We start from the raw sequence: 26,526 nt of genomic DNA, 5'->3' as shown, positions 1-26,526 counted from the left end.
AAAAGCCCCTTCGAGGATAGTAGCAGCTGGCCTGGGCTCCCGCCGGGGCCTGGTGCGCGCCTGAAGCCCGCTCCTCCGGCCTCGCCTTGCGGGGGACGCCGGCCGCGCCCTCCCGGCCGCACTCGGCATGAAGCTGCCCGCAGAGGGAACCCCGCGCTGCCCTGCTGAGAAGCCCAGGACTTCGCTGTCCCCAATAAACGAACGTCCTCTGGTATCTGGGACCATGGGGCCGTGCAGAAGAAAAAGGCGAGCAGAGAACCCTGCACCTGAGCTGGAGCAAAGCTCCTGCGGGGAAAGGAGGACCTTCAGAGACCCCAGTTTCTCTCTCAGACGTGGCAGAAAAGCCTGCAGGAGGCACCGAGGCTGTGAAAGGAGAAGGAATGGAATTAATTTTCTTTGTTATACAAAGATGTGTCCCCTCACATAGCGGGACTTGGCTTGCGGGCAGCCTCTGGCTCTCGTTGGCTCACGGTGTTGGATGCCTCCCGCCCGGTGCTCCACTGGGCCGCAGGCCCTTGGGTATTTTCTCAGCACACAAGGTTACCAGCGTCCTGAGCTGAGAGCCAGCTTCTCCCCTTGGCCCAGTTGTTCTTGTTTCCTAACAAAAATATTTAAATGATAAATTTCCTCTTGAGTGCCACGATGACTTCCTCCCCCAGAACTTGATAGTTTTTATTCTTTCAGTTTTAAATATATGAAAATTTCTATGGTGGCTTTCTCTTTAGGCAATGAACAAATTAGAAATATATTTGTAAATTTTCAGGCGAATAATTTTTTTCTTGTGACTTTTTTTTTTTTTTAAAGAGGGGACTCAGGACTGTGAAGTAAATTTTTTCTTGTGCTCAGTAAATGTGCCGTATATGATATCAGTTACTGAAATTTCTAGTGTGTCCAGTACATGGTCATTTTTTATAAATAAATATATATTTTTGACTTATTTGATAGACAGTTCTATATGAAAACCTCCATCAGAATCTAATAATAAGATTGAGCCTGTTATTTTAGTCAAGCTTAACAGCTGTTATTCAACACTTTTAAAAATATATATATATTTTTTCCTCACCTGAGGATATATTTTTTATTGATTTTGAGAGAGAGAGAAGGAGAGGAACATCGATGTGAGAGAGAAACATTAATCAGCTGCCTCCCGTATGCACTCCAACCAGGGACGGACCCCACACCAACCTTTTAGTGTATTGGACCCGACAACACCCCAACCAACTGAGCCACCCAGCCAGGGCTGTTCAAAACTTTTAAACCTACTATACTTGTAATATTCTGGGGGGAAAAGCATTTAAATAAATTTCTCCTTGTTCTGAAATTTTTATGTATCTTAAAGCTATGTTATTAGGTATATTGTTTCCTAACTGCTATATTTCTCAGAAAATTAATTTATCTATGAATCACTGATATTTGGATGCCCCTTTAATTTTTTATGAATTCTGTTTTGTTTTATATTAATCAAGTTATGCAAGCTTTCTTGTTGTTGGCATTTGCGCTATTATATGAAAATCCAAAAGAAACGAATGACTTGTTCTCTGTCTCAAGGAAGTTATAATTCCTACATATATCTATGTTTTACTATTTCCTAAAAGCTTGAATTCAAGGCTCTTTTATTTTCTCCTCTCACAAATACTTCCTTTAGTTCTTACAATATTCTTATTGATACACATATTTGATTTGATATACCTTGTGCTCTCAGTTATAAGTAAGAAGTTTGTAAACATTTGAGATAGCTATAGTAAAATTAATACAACATTCAGGAAAATAAGATATTTATATACAAATATTGTCTAACCAAAGCATCAAAATGATTGATTTCTTTTTTGTGTTTATTAATTTAGTTTTTACTAAATGTAAAACAAAATATGTGTTCTAGAAGTTTGATGATTATGTACATATAGCCTAAAAGAAATCCTGGCCTGGCTCTTCATATGTACAATACAGCCTTCCTTTGTTATGGTAATTAAAGAGCAGACATTATGAAAGGTTTCTCCACAAAGCTTACAATATGGTAGTTATCTCTTAAGCCTTCAGGTTTGAAATTGGAAAATGTATTCGTAATGTATTTTTGATGTGGGGAAAATTAAAATATGTTTAGTGAAAAGATGAACTATTCCACAACAGAAACTTAAAACCTCAAAGAAATGAGGTCACCCACTGCCCAACATAGTCAGAATTTGACATTTCAGTTAAATTTACTACAGATACCTTACCCAAGAAATATAAAATGATAGAGCTGGAATGAGCCTAAAGATTATTTGACTTAGTTTTTATTTTATTTCATCCAAAAAAGCCAAAAGAGTATAGTGAACAGAATACCAATGGATAGTTTGTGAAGATGAGTTTATAAAGGTATATATTTCTTTCTCATGACAGAATATCGTTACCCACACTAGGAGAAATGCCATAATAAGAGAAATGTAACTGCAGGTTTTGTTATTTACTCTTCCACAGCCGTTCATTATATTGCTGAAAAGAGCATGAATAAAATTTGGTTTTATTTTTAACTTACATGATTTTTTCCTTTTGTAATTTAAACCAGCTTTATTTTAAAAGGTGTCATGTATATAGCCCCACGTACACTATTTTTCTTGTCATCATTTGTAGAACTACTTCAGCATTATAAGGAAATACGTTTGGATGGAGCAAAATTAGAATGTATGTGATAAAGCTACAGGTGTAAAGAATTGATGAGTTTACTTTTTCCAAAGAAAGCTCTTCATGCAGTTGTTTAATGTGAGAGATTTTTCTTGAAAAGGTTAAAAAAGTTCTAATCAACTTTTGTACATTATGTAGAACTTCATTTTCTAAACTCTGAAAAAGAAAGTTTCATATTTAATGGGGAATCATGAATTATTCCATTTATTATCTACTTCCTCCTTTCAAAGACATGATCTGGATAAAAGGCGGGGTGAATAATTTCAAAAAAATACAATACATTTTTAATGGGAAGGTGCAAACTACAGATTCTCATGACTATTAGCAAGTGTAGAGGAAACAGAATTTTACTTGCAAAACTCGTCAAACTCTTGAAAAGATAAAATGTATGACATACTTTAGTAAAAAAAGAGCACAAGTGAGTCCAAGTTTTCTTTTAAATGCAACTTGTTGTTCTTACTAACTTTTGTCTTTATATTTTCAAGCCTTACATTTTTATTAAGAGTTTGATGTTTCGCTCAATTTACATGGAAAATTGATAGTTCTTTTATATAGAAAGATGTAGAGATGAAGAATGGAAAGAAAACAATTAAATGATATTATTTGAGACCCATTGTCCTAAAAGATTTCAAAAAATTTGGAGAGCAGTCACAGAATTATGTTTTAAAAAACAGAGTGACATATTGTAAAGAGTTTTATATTAATTAAAAATTATAAATACTAATTCAGACAAAAATATGGAGGCGATAAGCTGGCACAATCCTGTTAACACGCGTTTGTGGTCCATTGTTTGTAGTGATATAGTATAAAACTTAGTTTTTGTTTTTCTCTTTTTTATGTTTATTCTCATTATATTAGAATGCAGAACATAACAGAATTGTTACTTATTCAGAATTCTTTTTTAAAAAATTGTAATTCAATCCAAAAAATAAGTTTATTTTCAAGCTTTACTTTTCAGCTTATATTTAATTAGTTAAGTACCAAAATAACCAACTTATATTGGTTATACAATTGTTTCCCTATAGTGGGAAGTTATAGTGTAAATTGCAAAAAACCCCACCAAGAATCAGCAGGATTGCCTCAGTGAGCCAGAGGTGTTTGGACTCAATTGCGGTCCTTCTGGTTTGAAAATACTTTCACTGAAAAATCTATTTAAACAATTGCATTCGTTTCATACCTTTCCATGTAAAATCTTTGTCTTAAAATGTCTTTTGTAAAAAAGAGGTTTGAATTTCTCCAGGGAGTTTGCAAGTAATAAGACTGTTTATAAAGATTTTATGTGTAATTAGCCTCATAAGTAGCCTTCTTCCAATGCTTTTCCACTAAACTTCTAAAGAAACACATTTTTTAAAACATGGCTAAGTTTGAGATTTTTTTAGTAAACAAAATATTTTAGTAAAGAAAATCTTTCAGTAGAGAAAACATGTGTGACAGCTATGTGGGTAAATATTTTGGTAATACTTTATATTGACTGTTGAATAATTTATTCATTTCTGATTGATTACAATCACTGTACTTCAAATATTTGATTGAATGGGAATCACTTGAGTAAACCATTTTTAACAGGGTGTGTACCTGAAAAAATGCCTTTATGTTAAGAGAATTATTTAAAGCTATTGTAAGGATTGTAGTCTGTCTACTAAATAACCACGGCTTTCCTGTGATATTGGGTAACAGTCACCAGCAAAAATTCAATTTAATTAATTAACATTTATTGATTTCACAAAAAGTTACTACCTTTTTGCTAAATATTCGTTTAACATAATTGAATCTGAGAAATAATCTTTGTTCCATTCTACATGAATATTCTGTATATCCTAAAATAAAATCATCCATGTTGAAGTGGATTCTTATTGTGCTATTGATAAAATTCTTTGCTGATCAAAATTTTTAATATTTTATTTTAATATTTAATATTTATTATTTAATATTTAATATTTTTATTTTTATTGAAAGAATTATATTAGTAACAGTTCCATTTACAGAATACTGTGAAGTAAGCTTTCTTAGTAATTATTATTATTATATGTTTTTAAAAAGAATTAAAGGTTGACTTAGATTAAATAGTTTTTTCCAAATAGTATTTTTCAGTTTGTATATACACTTTTAAAGTGTTGAAAATAAATCTAATTCTAAACTGAAACCAAACTCCTGCTGTAGTAATACTTATGTTCTGATTTGCTGGTAACATTTTTATGTTGATTGGATTTTTCAGTTTACCATTTACTGGATAGTAATTCTAATAAAATTTCCAGGAACAGTATAAACTAATATATGCCTTAGTGAAATGAAGCTAAAATGTTATTTATGATCTTTATAAGGAAGATTTTAGATTAAATTACAGCAATATATAAAGTACATTATGATACAGTGCAAGTGTAGCACAATAGATATACCTTTAAAATTATTTTTTAAATTTTCTCTTAAGGAAAATGTGATTAAAATTTCACAAAGAAAATCAAGATTATTATAATGGTTGTGATGTTAAAACTCCTATTACCTGATTAATCATAACTCTAATAATATTATTATGAGTTATTTTATTGAGATATATGTTAAAAATGTACATAAGCTGCAGTGATTACATGATGTTCATTATATGTTCATTTTTCTTTAAGGACATTCTGCTAAAATGTTTAGGAGAAATTAATAACAGTGTTCATTTTAATGACTAATTCTAATTGTAATGACTAATTATAGTAAAGGATAGATTCTTTGGTCCCAAGTATAACAAATTCTACTTTTTGAGATATTAACCTCTAAATAGTTAAATTAACTCGTATAGAACATAAGCAGTAATTATCAGGTTATTTATGATTTGTCAACACCGAAATACAGAATGAATTTGTTTTAGAGAAATCATCATAATTTTAAAAGTGTGTATATGTATATACACACACACACACACACATATATATATATATATATATGTAATCTGGATTGATAAAATGTCTTATTAAGTGTGTGAATGCTTATCTCTAAAATATATTTCTAATTTTTCCAAACATGAGAATTGAGTGGTTTGAAAACTGTTCATGTGTGCTATGCCATCTGCCCTATTTACATTTTTAAGAGTTGAGTATTTGTTAACTGATCTCACAGACAGCTACATGTTTTGCTGTTACCAGATGGATGAGATAGAATACCATGCATAACTTTACATTTATCTTCTTTGAGTGTCACCTTATTTGCATATCAATTAAAATAATATCTTTATTAAGATGGATAATGAAAGTTATCAAATTTACATGATGTGACTGCAGTTTGCGAAATTTCCAGTAGATGCCCCCAGAGACCAGTCAACCCACTGGCAATCCTTTACATTGGAAATAGTACTTTTTTATATCGAAACTTTTTCTCTTGCTGTATTTTGAAGTACATGGAAAATAAATTAAAGGTCCTACAGAGCTCAACTCTCCGATGGTTATTACACAAAAATATGTATGAGTGATGGTGGAGTAATGCGTAATCAGTATTAATCAACACCATTACTGATCATTGTTAAAAACGTAAATGTGTAAAATTAAGACACATGCTTTCAGTTTTCATTGTGAAATCATTCTATATGCTTTTAAAGTTGACATTTCAAACTTAGTTAATTTTGTGTCTTTCTAACTTTTCTCTATATGCTGGGAAATGCTGTATCTTTGCTTTAGCTTTTTGGGGGAAAATTGTCCTTTTCACAAAAAAACTATAAAACATACCCAAATAATTTATGATTTTTATTTAGTGTCTGTATGAAAATAGATTTTTTTTTCTGCATTCTAATTATACATAATATCCATCTACACTGAAGAGTCTGGCTAAGAATAGTGACTCACTTTATTCCATGGAAATTATATTAACTGAAGCTATTTAAGTATTAATTTAAGAGTCAATGTAATTATCCCGTAGGTGATTCCAATAACATTTATCCCTACGATATGATTGTAAGACTGTTATAGCTGACACAAAGATAACCCACTGGTGACTTATAAATATTAATTTAATGGAATAAAAGTATTATCCTGACTTTTGATTAGATATTGCATATCTTTTGAGTTTATCTTTGTCAGATTAAATAAAAATTTTATGATCTTTTTAAAAAGTATGGTTATTTTATTGAATTGCTTTTGAAATATTTTACTGAATGTGAAGTTTCTCCTTGATACAGCATTTCAGTTTGTGCTATGAAGAAAATATGTTAAAGATATTAATTCTATAATAGAATAGTTGATAATGCATTTTGATTCTGAAAGTCTAATAACTAGTATAAATACCTGTAAGTGCAGAGAGAAGAAAATAAGTTGTCATATCTATTTATTACATTTATTCATGTTTTTCATATTCGTAGAAGTGTGTGCTTTCCATCCTTTTATGTTTCTCTCGCGCAGTATTTTCCCTGTTAGACTTTACACCCTTGAGTGGGAGTCACATCTATTTAATTGGCTTTGCACAGATGCTGTTGGCCGTCTGCTCCCTCGTTTTTAGGAAGGGGGTTCTCTGGGAGAGTCCCAGAATGACACCCATCCTTTCCCCCAGTCCAGCAGGGACAAAACAACCGCTTTCAAGTTCCACTTACATTGTAATTGTCCGGTTATGTCAAATTCCTACACAATCCATGCAAATAAACAAAGTCGTGTGCAGGAGGAGGAAGAGATGAAAAATCAACAATTTTTGATGTCATAGGAGGCAATGTGGTAAAGCGGGAAAATTCAGAATTTCCAGCCTGAGCAACCTGGGTGCGAATTCCAGGTCTGCCACTTATTAGCTTATATCGAGTCGAGCAAGTCCCAACCTCAGTTTTGTTTGTTTTGACCTGTGAAAACAGAAGTAGTACTTTGTAGAGTTATTTTGTGAGTTAGAAAAGAAATAATGCCCACACAGTAGGTGCTCTGTAAACAGTAGCTATTCAGAATGGTTGAAGGCAGGGTTGAAAAATGATATAATATCTCGGAGGCCGGTTAACAGAAGGCCCCCGGTTCCCAGCGTCTCCGCACATCCAGCTGCTGTGCAGGTCTGTCAGTCAGGTTGCTCGGCTTCACTTTCTGCCAGCCTACAGATTTTTTTAGTCTTAGAATATTTTAGGGAAATTCTGATTAAATTCAGAATACTTACATATAATCTCTATTGAATAATGCCTTTGACTAGTAATGTAGTCCATGTGAAATGCACGGCTGCTTAATTCTTAAATCCATTCCTCTCCAGCTGCATCCCTTAGCCAGGGCAGCCTCGGGTACCTGCGGTGGCGAAGACCTTCTTAGAATATAGACTGGTGGAAGGCCGGCACATCCGCGGATGTCACAACCTCTGCTTCCATGAATAGCGCGCTTTCTGTCAGGACAACTCTTCCCAAATTCCATGTGATCAAATCTCTCCATAATTTTTTCCAGAATTCTTAATTTTCAGGGTAGTGACTTCAAGTCAAGGAAATGTTTCTTCTCCTGATATTTAGAAAGGACATGTTTTAATTTAGACTAATATTTGTTTTGATGTATAAATGAAACCAGGGACTTATCACTTTCTGTCGAAGTGAAATAATGAATTTGCACTCCACTTACATTTCTATTTGCATCTTTTAAAAATTCCTTTCCATAAAGTGAGTGAACTTTGGCTATGGCTCTCTGTTATGAAATATAAAACCTGAGAAATCCAAATAGAATATAATGGTAGAGATTAACATATGTTTTTATTTTCAGATACCCAGTTTGTTGTAATAAATAAAAATTATTGCAGTGAAAAGAAGTTATTTGCATTAAGTATAAAGTATAAATAAGAACCTATTTAGCAAATCACTACAACTGCTCTTTCTGCTCTCAAATATCAGTAATGAGGCTTACACAGTTTGGGTGTGCATGTATACATGTACATAAAATAGAGATATCAGCAGAGTAACATAAGCATTTAAAAATGCAATTCTATTTGAAATCTCTTTTGTAAAGAATGGTCTATTTTAAACATGTATTTGAAATTTTAAAAATTGCTTTTATATTGTGGCAGTTTTAAAAATTGCTCTTATATTGTGGATATTTTGAGGCTGAAAGATGTCTTGAAAACAAGTGTTGTCCAGTCCCTTGTGAACCAGTTTCATGTTCTTTGGTCAGAGACAGCAGAAACTGATTCTGACTAAATAAAGTCGAAATTATTTTATTGGAAAGGTATTAGGTAACTAGCTCAATTTAAAGGACAAATGGCTCAGAAGAGAAGGACAAGACCTGGGATGCTTGAATGGGTCTAGGTAGCAAGACCTACTTGAGACTCCTGTAGGGATGTCACTGCCAGGGTGTTTGAGCTCCCACAACCTTCTATACTTTTGTGTTTCTTGCCTCAAGTTTCAAAATCCTAGGAGAGAGGGCAGTGGCTTAATTTAGATCACTGACCCACCTGCAGCTAGCGGGTCTTTGAAATCAAATCCAACCAAGAGGACACACAATGTGGGACCGGCCATTTCCTAAAGCACTTTGCGGCGCTGGAAGGACCCAGTCCAGCCAGGGCAGCCTCCCCCTCCAGGGGAGGGAAATGGGCGGAGAGTGGTTTTCTGCTTTTCTGTCCCAGCTGAGATTAGAACTGAGATGGCCTCCTCTCTAATGTTTATTTTTATTGTTTAAAATGAATAGTCTGGTTTTTGTTTATTTATAATATTCTCTATTTCTGCTCCAGCATGCTCTCCTCACTCACAGGAAAGCACGCTGGATGAACCTACCGAAGTGTCAGTGCTTGTCTGAAGCAGGTTGCATTTCCAGCCCCTACCCTCTCAGACCTCCTACACCACCCAGAAACTAGCTGCCTTTGGGGAGCACCCCTTGGATGTCTTTTGAGGCTCCTCAAACTCAAGTTATCTGAACCCAAACTCATTATCTTTCCCCCCAACTTTTCATCCTTTCGTGTCCCCCTCTTAGCAAGTTAACAATTACCCACTCCGAAAGCCTGATGGTCATCCTAGCTCCTCTCTTCCATCACCCCCAGCATTCACTCCTTGATCAAGTAATCAATATTTCAATCTCCTGCCTATGTGTTGAATCCGCCCGCCCACTTTGCTTATCCCTCTCTCCTCCAGGGCCATTGTCTGACATTCAAATTGAACTGGGCACCCTGCCCAGCTCTGTCTGGCAGTCCCGAGATTGGGAGCTTGTCATCACTTACTGCCAGATCTTGCTCTAGGGCCCTGTGATAGACACTGAAATTCCCTATCTGTATCCATTTCTCCCTTCTTTGCTAGCATAACTCCAGTTTTGTTGAGGGTGGCAAAGTGCCCTAGAACATGCAGGACATTTGTCCTTCTGCTCTCCTTACAGCAAGGGTGACCATGTGGCGGGGTTCTGGCCAGTGGAACCCAAGTGGACATCCGCGAGTAGTTGCAGAAATGGTCCTGTTTTTCCCAATAATAGCGAAAGACACAGCTGGTGCCACCCCATTTCCCCCTTTTTTTCTCGCCTTGGAGGTGGAAATAATCATTTGGAGCTGGAGTGGCCCTCCGGTGACCAGCAGGGGACAGACATGGAGGAAAGGTTAAAGGATCCCAGAGGCACCAAGGCCAGTGGCCGCCGCCCTCTCGGCACCTTGCGCTGAGAGAGACAGAAGCCTCCAGCTCTGAGGCAGCGGGGGGCGAGCGCCCTCTTACTTGTGGTCGAATCTCCCCTAACCTGCGGGGTTCCGCACAGGTGCCATCTCTGTGGCTCTCACTGTGTCCTTTTGCGTCAGCGCTGGGGTAGGCTGACCTGACCCCTTCAGGGGCTCCTCAGAGCGTCTCGTTCTCGGCTACAGCTGTGCCCTCCTTCTGTCCCCAGTGGGCAGCCCGCACAGCGGCCTTTTAGCACCCCCCCCCGAGGGCAGAGACTCAAATATGTTATTTCTTCTCTCTTCCCCATTTCAAATATTTTTGTTGCTTCATACGAGATGGCAGCTTTGGGGCTCTTGGCCTAGGAACGCGCTTGCCTTATTTCCTTGACGGACCAGCCCTGTAAAAGCAGGCGCGCGGCCTGGGCGGCGGGTGGGGGAGGGCTGCAGTTCAGCTGGGACACCCTCCCAGCGGAATTTTCTAAAGTGCGGTGTCATCCAGTCATTTCCCTGACTCAGCCCCTCCCACGGCTCCGCCTCACCCCCGCGTGGAGTCGCAGCTGCTCACCAGGACTTGAAGGCCTCTTCCTGATCTGGGTCCTGCCTTTTTAAAACAATTATCTCCTTCGCCACTCTCCTCTTTGCCACTCGTTACGTACTTTGTTTTACACCTAAGCTGATCCACTGAGCAAGAAATTCTTGGCGGATGGGGCCTGCGCGTTTTTGTTTTGTTTGTGTTTTAAACTCTGTGGGTAAGTATGGCATGGCCAGGAGTCGAGAACCAGTGGAGCAGGACTTCGCGTTTCCCAGCCCACTTTCACATCCATAACTTCACTTGGATCTTAGAAGACTCCTGTGACGCAGGGAGGGCACACATCAATGTACACATGTCACAGAAGACAAGACACGAGGTCCATGGAGATTTCATAGAACTGGGTGTTCTGACTCAGACCTCGGGTGTTTTGACTAATTCTAGGCTATTTCTACTCTACACGGAAATTTTTATTGCAAGTAGTATCACATCAAGTCAGTTGTTTTAATACTTTAATTGTCTCCTATTTTTCTGGAATGTAAAATTCTTAATATAAAGCTGTATCATTTGGCCTCTAAACCCTTGTTTAGTGGAATACTGGCCATTACACTGTTGTTATCCCATAACCCTGTCTATTTCCTGTATGGGAATTTTCATCACCTGAAATTATTTATTATTTGTTTACTTATTTGTTGGTTGTGTACTCCCAGGAGAATACAAATTTACCCCAGGGCACTGAACTTATTTGGTCTAGAATAGTGCTTGGCGCTTAGCAGGAAACTCAATATCTATCTTTGAATAAATAAGTAGAATAGTCACTTGTCACTTTATCTCCTTGTATATGAATTATGACTAAGTAGTAAAGTGTTAACCTAACAAATCTTTACTATAACCCAAACTTAAAATAATTTAAAGATATATTTAGTAATAAATTTCAATAAATATATTCTGCATGAATGAATGAATGAATGAGTGGGTGGATGAATGAATGAACCTCCTTAACATACAGGGAGACCATTTACTGTCGAAAGCATTGCTTTAATATTAAGTGACGTTTAATTTTTGCTTGGCTTATTGGTTGTTTTGTTTTTTGGTAAAAGTCTAGCATGTCAAGTAGTTTTGGATCATCAATTGCTATGATCTGAATGTTTGTTTCCCCCGATATTTATATGTGGAACCCTAATCCCCAAAATTGTTATCAATGGGGCCTTTGGGAGGTGCTTAGCTCATAAGTGGGATTAGTACCTTATAAAAGAGGCTCCAGGGAGATCCCTCCCCTCCCACTATGTGAGGACACAACACAGCTAGAAGGTGCCAGCATGAACCAGGAGAGGGCCCTCACTAGAAGGTGACCACACTGACGCTTTGATCTTGAACTTCTAGCCTCCGGGAACTGTGAGTGATACATTTCTTTTTTAAATAAGCTACTCAGTCGTATTTTGTTATAGCAGCTTGAACCAACTAAGGCATCAGTCAGCCAGTTTATTTGTCCTTACCAAAGGGAGCTCAGCCCTAGAACTGATATATTTATCATGTAATTTCATTAAACCTACGGAATCGAGTTAGCTCCTGGCATCTTTTCTCTTTCCTTGAAGTTGGTCCATTGTGAGTGTTTGAGGCAAAGACAAGTTTTCAGTGCTCTCTCCCAGGGAAGAAAGGCAGCCTGATTCAGCCTTTCATTGTCACAGAATAAAAACACAGCAGGCGTTTCGGGCGTGAGAGTAAGCGCTCCCTCTGCCCCCATTGCCAGCTACCGGAACGCCTACGAGAAGAACGTCTGCGTGGACATGCTGCGCGACGGCTTCCACAAGTCCTTCGCCGAGCTCTTCGCGCTCATGGAGAAGTGGGACGCCCTGAGGGAGGCCGCCAGGCGCAGGTCCATCTTCTGGGTGCAGAGACCCCTGAAGGAGCAGCCCGACAAGCTGGACCACTTCTACTTCTACCTGACCAGGGCCGAGGTGGCGGAAAGGAAAGGTGAGCGGAGGGAAGGTTCCAGATTGTTTCCTCTATGAATTCGAGACATTAAGACAGCTTAGCACAGCCTAACCTAGTCAACTAAGCATCTTGATGGAATAAGTGATGGGGAACCCTCACAACATCCCCACTTTCCAATGTATTCAGATCTTCTGTATCATTCATTATAAATCTTTCCATAATTTTTCTTTATATATAATCTGAGTATTGACTTTCACTGAGGAGATACTTTCAAAGAGCACTGTAATTTGAAAATTATACTGATTTTCTAGTATTTATATAATGGAACATGAAGGTTTCATCAATAAGTTCTACAGGTTTCAATCAGATTTTTTGTTAGTAAGTAGTGAGAAGACACGAAAAGCTGTAATTCACAATTATGAATAAAATTGCTAATTTTATGTATGTCATCACATCATTTTTAACAAAGTCCTTTTTTTTGTATCCTAAAATTTTCCAGAAAGTCACTATGTTTCAAGTATTGAAGAAAATATTTTAATCTCTACTATAGTACTGATATTGCTGTCATAAGTATTTATTAGAGATTAGTCATAAGTTATATATTAGAGATTAGTCATTTTATATAGCCAAAGACAGGAAATCCTAGATTTTGACACAGATTTTGTGTTCTAAATTATTCTTTCCTTCAACTTTTTGTGTGAAAATACCATGGGACTCAAAAAGAGAAGTTCAGGCCCCAGCATGACAATGTCTACATTTCCCTCCAGGCCTTTCTATGAGAAAATATTAGGCAACTTTTTGTTACTTATTGCTACCATGGGGAAAATTGATGGGGCCATGGAAACAGCATCAGAAGGTAGCAGAAGTCTTTCAACCTCTCTAGTAGATAGAGTCAATACATCTCATTAGGTTGTGACCTGACTTACAAATATGAGATGTACAGAAATCCTTACAACACCACTAAAAGTGAACTACAGTGTGTATGTGTGTGTATAGGAGTGATTATTTGTATTATGAAAAGTATTTAACTGTAGAATTGACTTTAAAAATAGAGAAATTTGGTGAATTTTAAAGTGTGATTTACATATAATTTCTCTAGAAATTAAATTACAAATAAAAAATGCTACTGTAAAAAAATAAAAATCCTACATACTAGTATCAGCCCCAATTTCTGAAGTGACATTTACACTGAAAGCAGAATTGATCAGGATAAAGTCTGCCCAGTGGTCCTTCAAGTTCAATCATCATATTCACCAAAGGCTTAAATAGGGGCTTTCATTTGAGTAGAATAAACATGAGCCAAACACATCAGTTCACAAAGTATCATCAATATAAAGAACTTATCATAAAGCATTTTGTAATTATAGAGAAACTAAAATGCTAAATAGCCTATTTTAAGGTAGAAAAATTTTCATTTATAACCTTTTATTAAAGAAAAATGACTATACATATACATAAAAATGTTTCTCTAATTCCAAAAATTAACAAATTCCAAATTTTATAATAGCCAATATTTTATATGTGTCATATAAGTAATGAAAAGAAATACTTTCTTTACTGAGTGGTCTATTATATATACATGGTAACCAAGGTTACATTTGTTAAATGGAACAAAAATTACCCCTTGCTCAAAATAATTCTTCTGTATGGTTATCTCCTTCAAAATGCAATGTCTGTTGCCTGTTTGAAATACAGAAAATTAAAATTATTCTAATAAATACTATTGGAAATACTTCAGTTGAAAGACATATAAACATTTGTGTGTGTGTGTGTGTGTTTTAATTTATATACTTTTCCCCACATTTAACACATGAACTTTGTTGGGGAGAAATTGTTACTTGAATTAAGACTGTCCCAGGAAATGGATAGGAATATGTACATCATCACTCTTATTAACTTGAATTAATCCTAAATCTTTTTAAAATATATATATCTTTATTGATTTCAGAGAGAGGAAGGGAGAGGCAGAGAGAGAGAGATAAAAACATCAATGATGAGAGAGTCATTGATCGGCTGCCTCCTGCACGCCCCCGACTGAGGATAGAGCCCGATGCTCAACCGCTGAGCCATGCCCGGCCGGGGAATCCTAAATCTTAACACACACACACACACACACACTTCGTCTGGTATATAGAAACCTGTTAATAGTATCTCAAGATTCCATGGTATACGGTTGTGGAATCTGAGACAATTATCCTGCAGCAGCATCAGTCTGAGCATTCTCATTTCTTCTCATTGGAAACACCCTCACTCTAGAATCACCATGAAGTTCATTTTATCAGAGCTATGGCACTAACAATAGTCAGTTATCTCAGGTCAGTTCTGTCTCTTGAGACTTACAGAACAAGAACCTAGACTTATTTAAATTACTTTACAAAACACCCTTTTCTGTTTTATAGCAAAGAGGTGTTTAAAGTAGGCCAGTCATTGCTTTTTGGCTTATTTTCCATTTGTTCAAGTGTTTCTTTGTCCCTGATAGTGTTTCTTATATTACCCATTGTTGTGAATAATCTCTGTACCATCTGTAACATTATGATTAGGGCCTTGTGCCCCATGGGGCTAGAGAAGAGATGACAATAATGGTAATGAGCAACTGAATCAATAGATAATTCAAGCATTATTCACACTTGACTTTAAATTATTGTCAAGGGTTAACCAGCAATCTTCTTTCTGATAACATTTACTTAAGATACTCAAGGTATATTCTACTCAAGCAGTGTCCCACAGGGTGCTTATAGGTTTCATGTGAAGCAAAAGAAAAAATATTTATTTGGTGAAATACGTTTGAGAAACACCATGTGAATTAACATTAATGTTACACAGATTGGTTTATTGCAGGACTTATCAGGGCCTTTAACATGCCAATGTATTGTGTGGTTCACTGAAGGAGGGAAATTAGCAAGAGCATTTCCCAAATTTATTTTATCATGGAATCTCCTTTTTAGGTAACATAATAAATACTGATCTAAATAATAAACTAACAATAAAATTGATTTTCATCTTACAAATATACCTGTTGATGACTCAAGGAGGGACTGAAGGCTGCCTATAATGTAAAAGATACAGGACATATTTTTGGATTGCACAAAAAGTTAAATAACTTGGATATATTCCTTTATATTTAATTCTCTGGGAGGAAAAACTCCATTTATCTTGATAGCTCATGTAACTCATTCTAAAAAATCAAAAACAAAACTTCATTTATGAAATGTTAGAAATGTTTTTCTATTAAGGTTTAATTACTGAAAAACATAAAAATTATTTTAGCATTGTGTATATTTTTTAAAAGCTCATTATATAACTTTTTAAAATGGAAGATATGAAGTATTTGACTTACAGGCTTTAAAAATAGCTCTCTAATCACTAAATATGACAAAGAATATAAAATATTACAAAACAGACTTTAGTGCTCTATTCACATTAGGTAGAAGACTCAGAATGGAAAGATTAAGATAGGAGAAGTCAGTTCTGAGATGAGGGCATTGGTTTTTGAAGTCAATAACTCGGGTCATTCTCCACTTTGCACCCGTGCTGTTGCAGAATGGCTCCCCCGAACCCCAGCTCCTTCAAAAGGAGGCTGACAGGGGGACCTTGTTTTGTTTTACTTTATTTTTACATATAAAACCTATGTTGAGATAAATCTAATTTCCTGTGGAATTATGAAGCAATATATGTAAAGAAATGATTTTAGGTTTTAGAAATTTCTGTGGAAACATTGGCATGACTTATGTACAGTTCTTGAAAGTTGCCTTTGTTTTAGTCAGCTTAGTTTCCATTTTTCTAAGCATTTCAGTTTTAATCTTATAGGAATGCTAGTGCGCAATGTATAAATATTTTTCATAATTGTAATCCTTTCGGGAATATATCAATGAATAATAATGATTGTTACTTTAAAAGATCCTTGGGAAGGTAATCCAGAGGCTACCACATCTTCACAACCGTGCTTTCAGCACAAGTGCAGAAAGACACGAGGGTTCCAAATCTGTTCACATTCACCGATAAAGTGGAGTTTCCAGGACTGAGACACCACTTATTAACACACGATGTTTTGGTTCACCTTTATGATTGATGGCAGTGGGACTTATAAGACTGATTCACAATGTATTAATACACTTTTTTAAGTATAAATAGGTCAGACGCCACTTCAGGGGAAAGAGGGAGCTTTAATACACTAGCAACTAATAAACTAACGGCTGTCTGAGTGAGAGGAATGAACAGTATTCGTGCATTTTCAGCAGAAAAGGGTGCTCATAGAAAACAAAAGCATGGAAATTCACTCCTTCTTAACATGGCTGGAAACATTGCTGGAAGGTGTACGGAGCTTATCGGGTCATCCTCACCATCCTTCCTCATACGCCTCACGGCGGTTTTTCTTGGGAGCGAAACCCTTGCCATTTTCACATTCTATCGGCTCCCTTCACTTACATCATGTTTTTGCTGTAGTTCAGAGGTATTGCTCTCTCTGCCTCTAAATACTTTTAAATTCTTCAGTGGGAAAAGCACTTGATGATAGCCACATACTCTTCTCTTCTGAAAGCACTGAGCACGTTGGCCGTAGGTGTTTTTGTCTTTTGTCTTATATATAAAGTCCGGTGCTTCAACCGAAGGGTATGTCTTATTTCTAACATATGCTAAGTTTTTGGAAGATTTTTGTGTGTGGCTTTTTTCATGTGCACATTCTTTAATTAATGCAACTATTTTGATAGTTGATATACATTAATTTCTGCATTTTGCATTTTAAAGTAGTTATTCGTGTTTTTAAGGAAAAATAGGAAATAAGTGTCACTGCATTGGTTTGCCACTCGAAGGCATGTGTCATGAGACCTCTTTCTAACTCGGTGTATGATGTTTCTCTCTCTTTGAAGAATACTTTGAAGATGTCTATAATAACTTGTATGCTCTGGCCTGTTACTTCAATAATTCTGAAGACAAGTGGGTAAGGAACCACTTCTACAAACGATGTTTTCAGATTGCTCAGCTGATCAAAATCGACGGTGGGAAGAAAGAAGCCGAGGCACAGGGGCACATGGGGCTCCTCTACGAGGAAGACGGTGAGTGGCCATTGGCCTGGATGCTTTGGGCACCTCGGAGGATCCAGAGTCCAGGCGACCAGAATGCACATGGGGGTGGAGGAAAATACCCAAAGCTTGAGTATAAAAATATAAGTTACTGAGATTCAAAAGCAAAGGTGTATGACTTCTGGATGCTTCTTCAGTATTGCTTGTGTCCCACCTCCGCCCGAGCCAGCGCTCAGCCCAGAGCTCCCAGCAGCAGCACAGAGAAAGCGCCTCCCCCAGGCCCCATCCTTCACTCACATACATGCTGCACCGTTTAGAATTGTTTTTCCCTTCCTGGAGCTCTCCTTGTTCATTTTAACTTGATTTCTCTTGTGTGAAAATGGGGAAAAGGCAAAGCACACTGTGATTTTCCAAGTGCCCATGTACCCCATAAAAAAATCCCCAAAATATTTATATAACTCAGATACTGCTCCATCATGATCTTATAGTAATTTCTGAAGGAGACGTTCCTTTAAAAATAACTTCCTAGCTAATAATGTTATCTTACGACAAGCCAAGGTCTTAAAACAACAAAACATTGTCAGAAACATATTTTGTATGGCGGTTTAATAAGGACTGCAAGTAGAAATTTAAAAGTTGAGATTATTCACGTAAGGATAGCGGGTAGAAAATATATGCGGAGACAAAATATTTCATCATGAATAATCCCATTTCTTCCCGCAAAAAGTTATCTCAATTTCCACAAAAGTTTTGCCTTGGCCAAAACAAGTTGGAAAATAGTTATTGTTTTGTGGTTAGGACGGTATAGGACTTCAAGCAGCGGGAAGAAAGGGGTTTTGTGATTCAGGAAATTGTAACCTGCAGCATGGTAGATGCTGCGGGTGGGCAGGGCCATCTCCAATGATGGGCACAGGAAAAAGCAGAAAAGTTAAAAAAATTCAGAGAAGCGAGAGTTCATATGGGATAGATTCCAGGAAGGCGTGATGGCATCAGTAGGGACGGGTAGGGACTGGACATGGGTACAATTCAGGCAGGTAGAGAAACGGGTGTATAGCCTGTGAGAGGGAACTACGTACACGAAAGGACTGGAGACACTGATAGGAGGAGCAGATTGTTGAAAGTGGAAAATGTATTTCTGAGTAGTGATGGGACCTAAGTGTGCAAAGGCAAAATAGGGGCAGGCTAGCATGCAGAGTTTGGGCTCAGGCTTCTGCACCTTCAGGGTAAGGAAGGGAGTGTGATGTCATGGAAGCCTGGCTGGGACGCCGCCTGTGAGAGGAAGAAAAACTGAAGAGGGGGATGGTTAGGAAGCAGCTGCCCTAACTTAGCTCCCCAGGAACCATCAAAAAGTATTTAAGAGAATGTATTTAAGCATGCCCATTGCAGTATGGTTTATAATATCTCAAAATAGGTTTTACTAGTTAAATATATTATGCAACATCTTTGCAACAGAGTCCTGTGCAGTCATGGAATTACAAATTATAGCAAAATCCATTCATTTGTTCATTCAATAAATATTTGTTTAGAACCTAGTGCCAGGGCATGAACAGTAAACAAGACAGACAAATCCTTGGCCTCATGGCACTTACATTCTACTTAGAAAAACAGGCCTTAACCACTAATAATATATCAAGTAGTGGTAAATAATATGATGAAAACTATTACTTACTTTTCAGGGATAGACTTTGCTACTTTATATAAGATGTTCACCTGTTAGAAGGTGAGACATGAATGAAGTGTGGGAGTGAGCTTTGTGAAAATCTGGAGGAAAGGGTTCTACAGAGAGAATACTGTACGTGCAAAGGCCCTGAGGCAAGTGCGTGCTGAGCATGCCCAAAGAACAGCGAGCAGGCCAGTGTGTCTGGAGCGCAGTGAGTAAGGTAGGAAGTGGAAGGAGAGGAGCTAAAGTTAACTAGGAGACTCGAGATCGCATTGGCTCTTTTAGGACAAGGTGAGGACTTTAGATTTTATTCTAAATTGATAGGAAACCCCAAATATGCATTGATTTGAGAAAATGCCCATGATACATTAAGACACAAACACAATGTAAAATATGATTATATTCAGTATGTACCACACACCATGTTAACAGTAGTTATATTTGAATGTGGGGATCATAGATGATTATAAAATTATATACTAAAGAGATATTACCTACTATAATTTGAGGGGTTTTATTAACTTTTAACCTATTGTTAGAAGTAGAGTTTTGTTTTTCAATTTGTAAAAATGGGATAAGTTCTTGCTTAAATAAAGTAAAATTCAAAGTGAAATTTTTGCTTAAGCTTTTAAAAATTACTATTCCCATTTCACAGGTGAGATAAATACTTCTTTAAGCTTTTAAAAAGTATCTTCATTTTGAGGATGAGGAAACTGTGGCACTAAGAGGTAAAACTGGTTAATGGTGGAGCTGGTATTAACTAGTCAACTGGCTTCAGAGCCTGCTCTAGTAGCTCCTGCTCTATGCAAACAAAGAATTGCTTTACTTTTATGATGAGCTAATTCTAAAAATTCCTGAAAATTATATGCTAAAATATAAGTTAGCACTTTTTGCTCTCTACTATGGGAACACCTCCCCCAACTAAATAAAAAAAAAATTGCTTTTTGTGTTGTTTTTATAATTAAAGCCATCAAATTCTGTCACTTATAATAACAAATCAGATAATCAAACTGTCAATTACTAGTCCCAAAACAGAAGTCACAAAAGAAATAATATCAGAAAATAAGGGTTGAAGAAGTCAGGGCTACACTGATGAAAATTTAAAAGAGTGGTCCCAGTAAGATTCAGATACCTATCAATAAGTATATTCTGAATTTTTCTCAAAATTTTATTTCTGATTTTTAATATTTGGTTTGATTTCTTAAAAAAATTTATTGTGGTAAAAAGCTATATAACAAAATTTTCCATCCTAATTGTTTCTAAGTGTACAGTCCAGTGGTGTTGAGTATATTCACACTGTTGTACAGCCAGCCTTCAGAACTTTTTCATCTTGCAAAATTGAAAGTCAATACCTATTAAACAACAACTCTTGATTTCTTTGTTCTGATTTTTAAAAAATCTCTCTCAATGTATTTCTATTGGAGAATGTATTCATTGCTTCATTCATTCATTCACCCATTCATCTACTTACTCTCTCAACAAATATCGGAGTGCCTAGTAATCTTCTGATTAGTAACCACGGCACCGCGGTTGCCCGGATCATTTTCGTGGCTGAGAGTGAGGATAAGTTTGGGAGGCGTGATCAGGGTGGGGCTGCCATAAGAGCAGCTCCTTGGCTTGCTCACATTTAGATGTCCCACCACATAGCATAATAAATGCACCCTTATTCCATTGTAAATAGAATGTTTTGACTATGAAACTATTTTTAGGTTGTGTTGTTTCCTTTTGCAACTTCCTTTTTTTTGTCAGATCTAAATTATTTTTCTAAGGCTTTAATCAGCTCATTGGCCCTGAGAACCACGCCTTTATTGCCTGATGGATAGTGACTGAGTGGGTATTGATGAAAATTCTGGAGATTGCCTTTGAGTGTGTAATGTACGTAGCAGTGGTGAAAATTATCTGTGTAGCTTTTATAATCTGGGGTAGAATTTTCATGAGGAGGGTAAGCTAGAACTATCAAGAACACGTGGCTAGAGTGGCTGGGAACTCACCTGGTCGGAGGGTTCCCCCTGAGGTGATGGTGCTGTGGCTTCCGCGTATCTGATCTGATTGGTCTGGACAGGCTGATGGAGGCCCCACAGCAACAGCTAGGCGGCAGCTGTGCTCAGGGCCAGGTGGCAGCATCCTGGTTCCAGGGGTGCCCATTCAGGTTAAAGCAGGCTACCAGCCGGCAGATGGCGAAAGGCGGGTTGTCGGGGCCCAACCGAGCAGGCTGTAGTCCAGGGCATGGCTCCAGCACCCTCAGGGAACCATAACGCAAATGAACTTGAGCAGAAGCCATAGTCACGGGGACTGGACACCTGAGTGCAGTCAGGGCCAGTGTTCAGCCCGCTGGCACATATGGGACCAGACCCTCACCCAGAGCCCCCTGGCCAGAGTCAAGCACAGCAGACAGGTTCTAATTTGCAATGCCGCTAAAGATGGGGCTCTCATGTACAGTGTGGCCTGGCTTCCACGGACTCAAGGGCTGGCAGTCTCATTCCTCAGGTCAGATATTTTGACCATAGCTGGGGATGGCAGACATGGAGTAGTCATGGATGACAAACACTTGTAGCAAATCAGTGGCTATATCTTCAGTCAGTATTGTGACCTATTTGTAAGGATTTTTTCATGCAAACAGGACAGATGGGCAAAGAGCTTTCACACCGTGTCTGTGGAGCACTGGAGAAAGCTCTCAGACACTGGATCAATAGGAGATATGCCCATTCAGAGGTCTAGCAGGGCCAGATGTCAGACCCTGGGAGAGACAGGGCTTTTTAAAAGACAGGATTAGGGAAGCACCTGCTCCTCCCTTGGTATGATCCAGGGCCAGGGCAATAATAACACGACAATGTGGCAGAACCTTAACTTCAGACCTTTCCTGCTAGGTTGGCATTAGTGGTTGGGTGCAGCCCCAGCCTCTTCCCTGACACGATCAAGGGACTGGGGTCCTAGCCTTGCAGCTTTATTGGGGGCTGGTAAACTAGAGCAGTGTTGATCACATCAGCATTTATAGTTGAGCAAATACCAGAACCTTTTCCGCTGCTCCTTCCAATGATTTAGAACCTGGGTCCAAACTTTGCTTTTGCCCAAACTAATGGATTTAGCACTAAGGACTAGCGGGTCTCCGTGGAGCCCCACAGAAGGCCAATCTCTTTTCTGGGAGGCCAACCTGGAGGGGCATCAGTCTTGGGTAAGTTAACCCTTAATTTCTGTCTGCTTTTTGTCCTGTCACTCTTCCCCCAGTTCCAGTGGGTGGCTTCTCTGTATCATCTCTCACTCTGGTAACAACCTGTTCTGTTTCAACCATGTGGGCTTTGCGTCTGGACTTGCCTGTGGGAGATCAGGAGGAAGATTAGAAATAGATGTTGGGTGACAGCCCCGGGATACCGGTCACTTTCACTGCAGACAGGCAGGGGAAGACCATTGTAAGAACAGCTTAGGAAGTACACATCGTCTATTTGAGAAAGCCATTACCTGTGGCTTTAGCACAGGGACTGATTAAAGGCAAACCGGGATCTACAGCATTGATCCCAAGTTCTCCCAATGACTGAAGACAGAGTTATCCTGGTTAGCTTGCTCAGTTTAGGTCTTAGAATTATCGTGGACATGGACAGCTTCTAAATAGTGTAACTCAGTGTGGTTTGCCAGGGCCCAGAGGGCACCAGCAGTGTTGTGAAGATACACCAGAATGACTCTCAGTCACTAACTGGCCATCCTGAAGGCTGGCCACACCACCCCCAGCAGACTTCCACTCCAACATCAGCCTTTAATCTATCTCCAGTCCCCTAACTTGCTTCCAGAAGGCCATGGCCTGGGCCTGGATGGGCACCCAGTTTGCTGGAATAACTGCCATGCTAACAAAGTAATTGGTCAGCAGCACTCACAGCAGGCCTGTTGGAGCAGCACTGCTCTGAGATGAGTCCCAGAGACAGGAGCAGCAGCAGGTGTGCTGGTCTCCCACTGCCCTTTCATTGGATGCTGTATGTTTAGGGAAACACCATCCAACTCCTGGTGTGATCCAGGACCAGAGAGAATAGCAATATGATGTGGCAGAGCCTTGCTACCAGCTGTATCCTGCCAGCTCAGCATCCATGCTTTGAGATAGCAGAGCCTCTCCCATGCATGATCAGCAGATGGGGAGAAGGGAGAGGCATGGGGCTGAGGTCTATGCCTGTTTGCAGCCATGAGATATAGCATACAAACAGCAAGATTTGCTATGAGGCATTCTTAGTTTGGGGAGCACCAATCTCTCCCCGTTCAGGAGAGAGGGACTGAGGGCTAAGCCTTTGAAATAAGTCAGGAGTGATTTCCTTAAAAGCACTGAGCTTAACCGGTTTCCTTGGAACCTTCTTAGAGTCCCTCTTATTTTCTAGGAAAGCAGCCTGCAAGGGATCTGTGCTGGACAAGTTAACCTGTACCTCTTAAATCCTTAAGTTCTGCATAAAGAAGGCTGTTTACATCAAGAGATTATGGACACAGAAGTCCTCATCTTTAAGAACTAGGACCAAGCTAACACCATGAGCAAGATGCTAAGCTTCAAAAGGAGCTCTACCCCCCATGACTGGATGTTTTTAAGAACTGATCAAAGTAGAAGAGAACCAGTGAGTTAAAGTAAGAGATGATCAAACCTCAGTCCTGGGAGAATGCCTGCTGGATACTGGCCTTGAGTGAGGTGCTGTTCCTACAACTGTCCCCCAACTCTAGGTAGAAACAGGGGATTCTATGAGCTCCACATGGCCAGTGAACAAAGCCAGGAACAGATTGTCTGTTCTGCTTGCCTTTAAATACCAGGACTAAATAGGCTGCTTCTAATTGAGGGGTGTAGGAAATGCAAGGAAAACAAAGCATTAGCAACAGCTGTCCCAGTGACTGATTCAGTTCCTCCAAACCCAACCCCTATATGTGTGAGGGGAATGGCATTTTCCCTGTTCAGCAGTCTGGGCAATAGGCTGGTTGGAGGCACAGCCATAAAGACCAGTTCTTATTTTTCCCAACGAAGGCCTCCTGCTGTGATGCCTCTTAGGACTGTCCTCATTCACAGCCTGATCCTTTTGCTCTGTCCCCTCCCTGCCTTCACCTCAGATTTGCCATGGGTTCCCTTGTGCACCACACTGCAACCGTGTCTAGGGTTCTAGTTATCTATTTGTAGAGCAAGACGTTTGCCGCCAGCCCAGAGACTCCCGTCACGGGGTCATACGTGTGGCTCTGTTTTGCTTTGCTTCTTCAGTGTTGGTACTGACAGCTCTTAGTGACCACGCTGGCAGACAGGACAACTGTTGTGTACATTGCTGGTACTTCCTATTTACTCATTTGAGAGAGAATTTCCAATCATATTTGTTATGGGCTGAACTGTGGACCCCAAAAGATGCTGAATTCTTAACCCCCAGTACCTGTGAAGTGACCTTATTAAACAGGACCTTTGTAGGTGATTGAGATAAGACGGGGTCATCAGGGTGAGCCCTAATGCAATCTGGCTGATGTCCTCATAAAAAAGGGGGAGGTTGGGCAGACAGGGAAAATGATGGGAAGACACAGGGAGAACACCACCTACAAGCCAAGGAACACCCGAAGCTGCCAGAAGGAAGGAGGGAGGCGCTGAGAGACTTCCTTGGGCCCTCAGCGGGACCCAACCCAGCTGAGCTGACCTCAGACTTGCAGCCCCCGGAGCCGAGAGAGAACACACCCCGCTCTAAGCCACCCAGCCTGCGGCACTCGGGAATGGCAGCCCCAGGAAACGAACACAATATTTAATATGATGTTAGTACTTTTTCCTAACTTAAAAAAAAAAAAGATATGATTTCAGGTGGTGATAGGGAAATACGGTAATGGTGGAGTGATGTGACTTGACCTGTAATGGATGTCATATGCCGTCATTTCAAGCTCTGACCGATAAGATATTTGTGGTAGGTGGTGACCAGCTGTATACTATCTGAAATAATATGAGGAGATTTTTTTTATTCTCCTAATATCTCATATAAACAGTCTTCCTGGAGTTTGGGCTTCTTGCCTTCTTCTCTATTCCATTATAAACATGACTTCATTCAGTGAATATTTTTATTTTTTGGCATTTTAAATGAAGTTTATCATCACGGTATTCAGCCCCCCCCACCCAAAGGGTTAAAATACAATAACATCATCAAATTTTTTTAATATCATCAAAGATGCCACATCAAAATTGATAGAAATTTCATGGTAATTTCTTATTTGTCGTGGAATAATGTTTGCCAGTTTATTAGAAAAACAGCCTTAATAACTAAAAGAAATGCAAAGGATATATCAGTTTTTAGTGTGGTATTTTATTTTCTCTTTCATTTTATTAAAAATTAATAGAGATGTAAGCGCTGTTGAGAGGATTTAAAACCCATCAAATGCGCAACATCTCATCTCAACCGAGGCGCCTCTGGAGAAAGGCGCTGAGGCTGCGGAAGGAAGGGAGGGTGTTTTGCATGTGTGCCCTTTCGCTCCATAGAACTGGTTACTGTGTGTATGTGTTATTTTTTAATTAGGGAAAAAACTAGCTAATTAAAAAAAATCTATTGAATTAAAAAAGTATAGGAAAGGACAGACAGTTTTTACAGTTGATAAGAAATAATAGTGATGACTAAAGAACTATTATTGATCCAATCCCATTATTAGTGAAGTAAAGAAATGGGGGAAATGTGAATTGTTAATTGGTTTTCAGATGGCAAGGGAAGCCCAAATCTACAGGAGTATTAGAGATATGGGGCAAAAGCTTTAATTAAAGATATAAATTGGAAACCTGCAAATTCATACACACGGATTAAATTAGTGAGAGCTGATAGGCCCTGAATGCCGATCTTCGTTTAGATACTTAACCTAACACGGCATTGGAGCATCAGGCTGCAGATGGAGCCTAGCAGAGGAAAAAGGATTAGCGTGGGCAATAAACTATATTCTCTTGACTTTGCCATTTGCTGGCTGTGTGGATCTGGGTAGGTGTGACGTCATTGTGGACCTTGCTTTCCTGGTCTCTGACGTGAGGGGGTGCAAGCTCGGGTGCTTCGCACTCAGTTCACACCCAGCTCTGGTTTCCAGGGCTGCTCACATGGCTCCTGAGAGATCAGGCTTTAAAACTCTACTTATTAGGGAAGGAAAACAGTCAACTTCTTATTAGGGAAGGAAAAATGTCCTGTTTATAGAAAGCAGAGACGGAGCCTAAAATTAACCTCTTTGTACCACTC

General features: G+C 38.8%; 1 protein-coding gene across 1 annotated transcript in view; it reads left to right on the top strand.

Moving 5' to 3' along the window:
- Positions 1-26,526, top strand: part of TTC29 (tetratricopeptide repeat domain 29) — a 100,480-nt gene that overhangs the window by 12,250 nt on the left and 61,704 nt on the right. The window contains exons 3-4 of the mRNA XM_016206863.2: positions 12,480-12,703; positions 17,530-17,715. Of these exons, the coding sequence (XP_016062349.2) occupies positions 12,480-12,703; positions 17,530-17,715 (410 nt within the window). The remainder of the gene's footprint in view (positions 1-12,479; positions 12,704-17,529; positions 17,716-26,526) is intronic.

This window comes from Miniopterus natalensis, chromosome 4 (assembly GCF_054644295.1).
Source record: "Miniopterus natalensis isolate mMinNat1 chromosome 4, mMinNat1.hap1, whole genome shotgun sequence".
Taxonomy (NCBI): Eukaryota; Metazoa; Chordata; class Mammalia; order Chiroptera; family Miniopteridae; genus Miniopterus; species Miniopterus natalensis.
The sequence above is the reverse complement of the archived record's forward strand: the minus strand, read 5'-3'. Positions and strand labels throughout refer to the sequence as shown.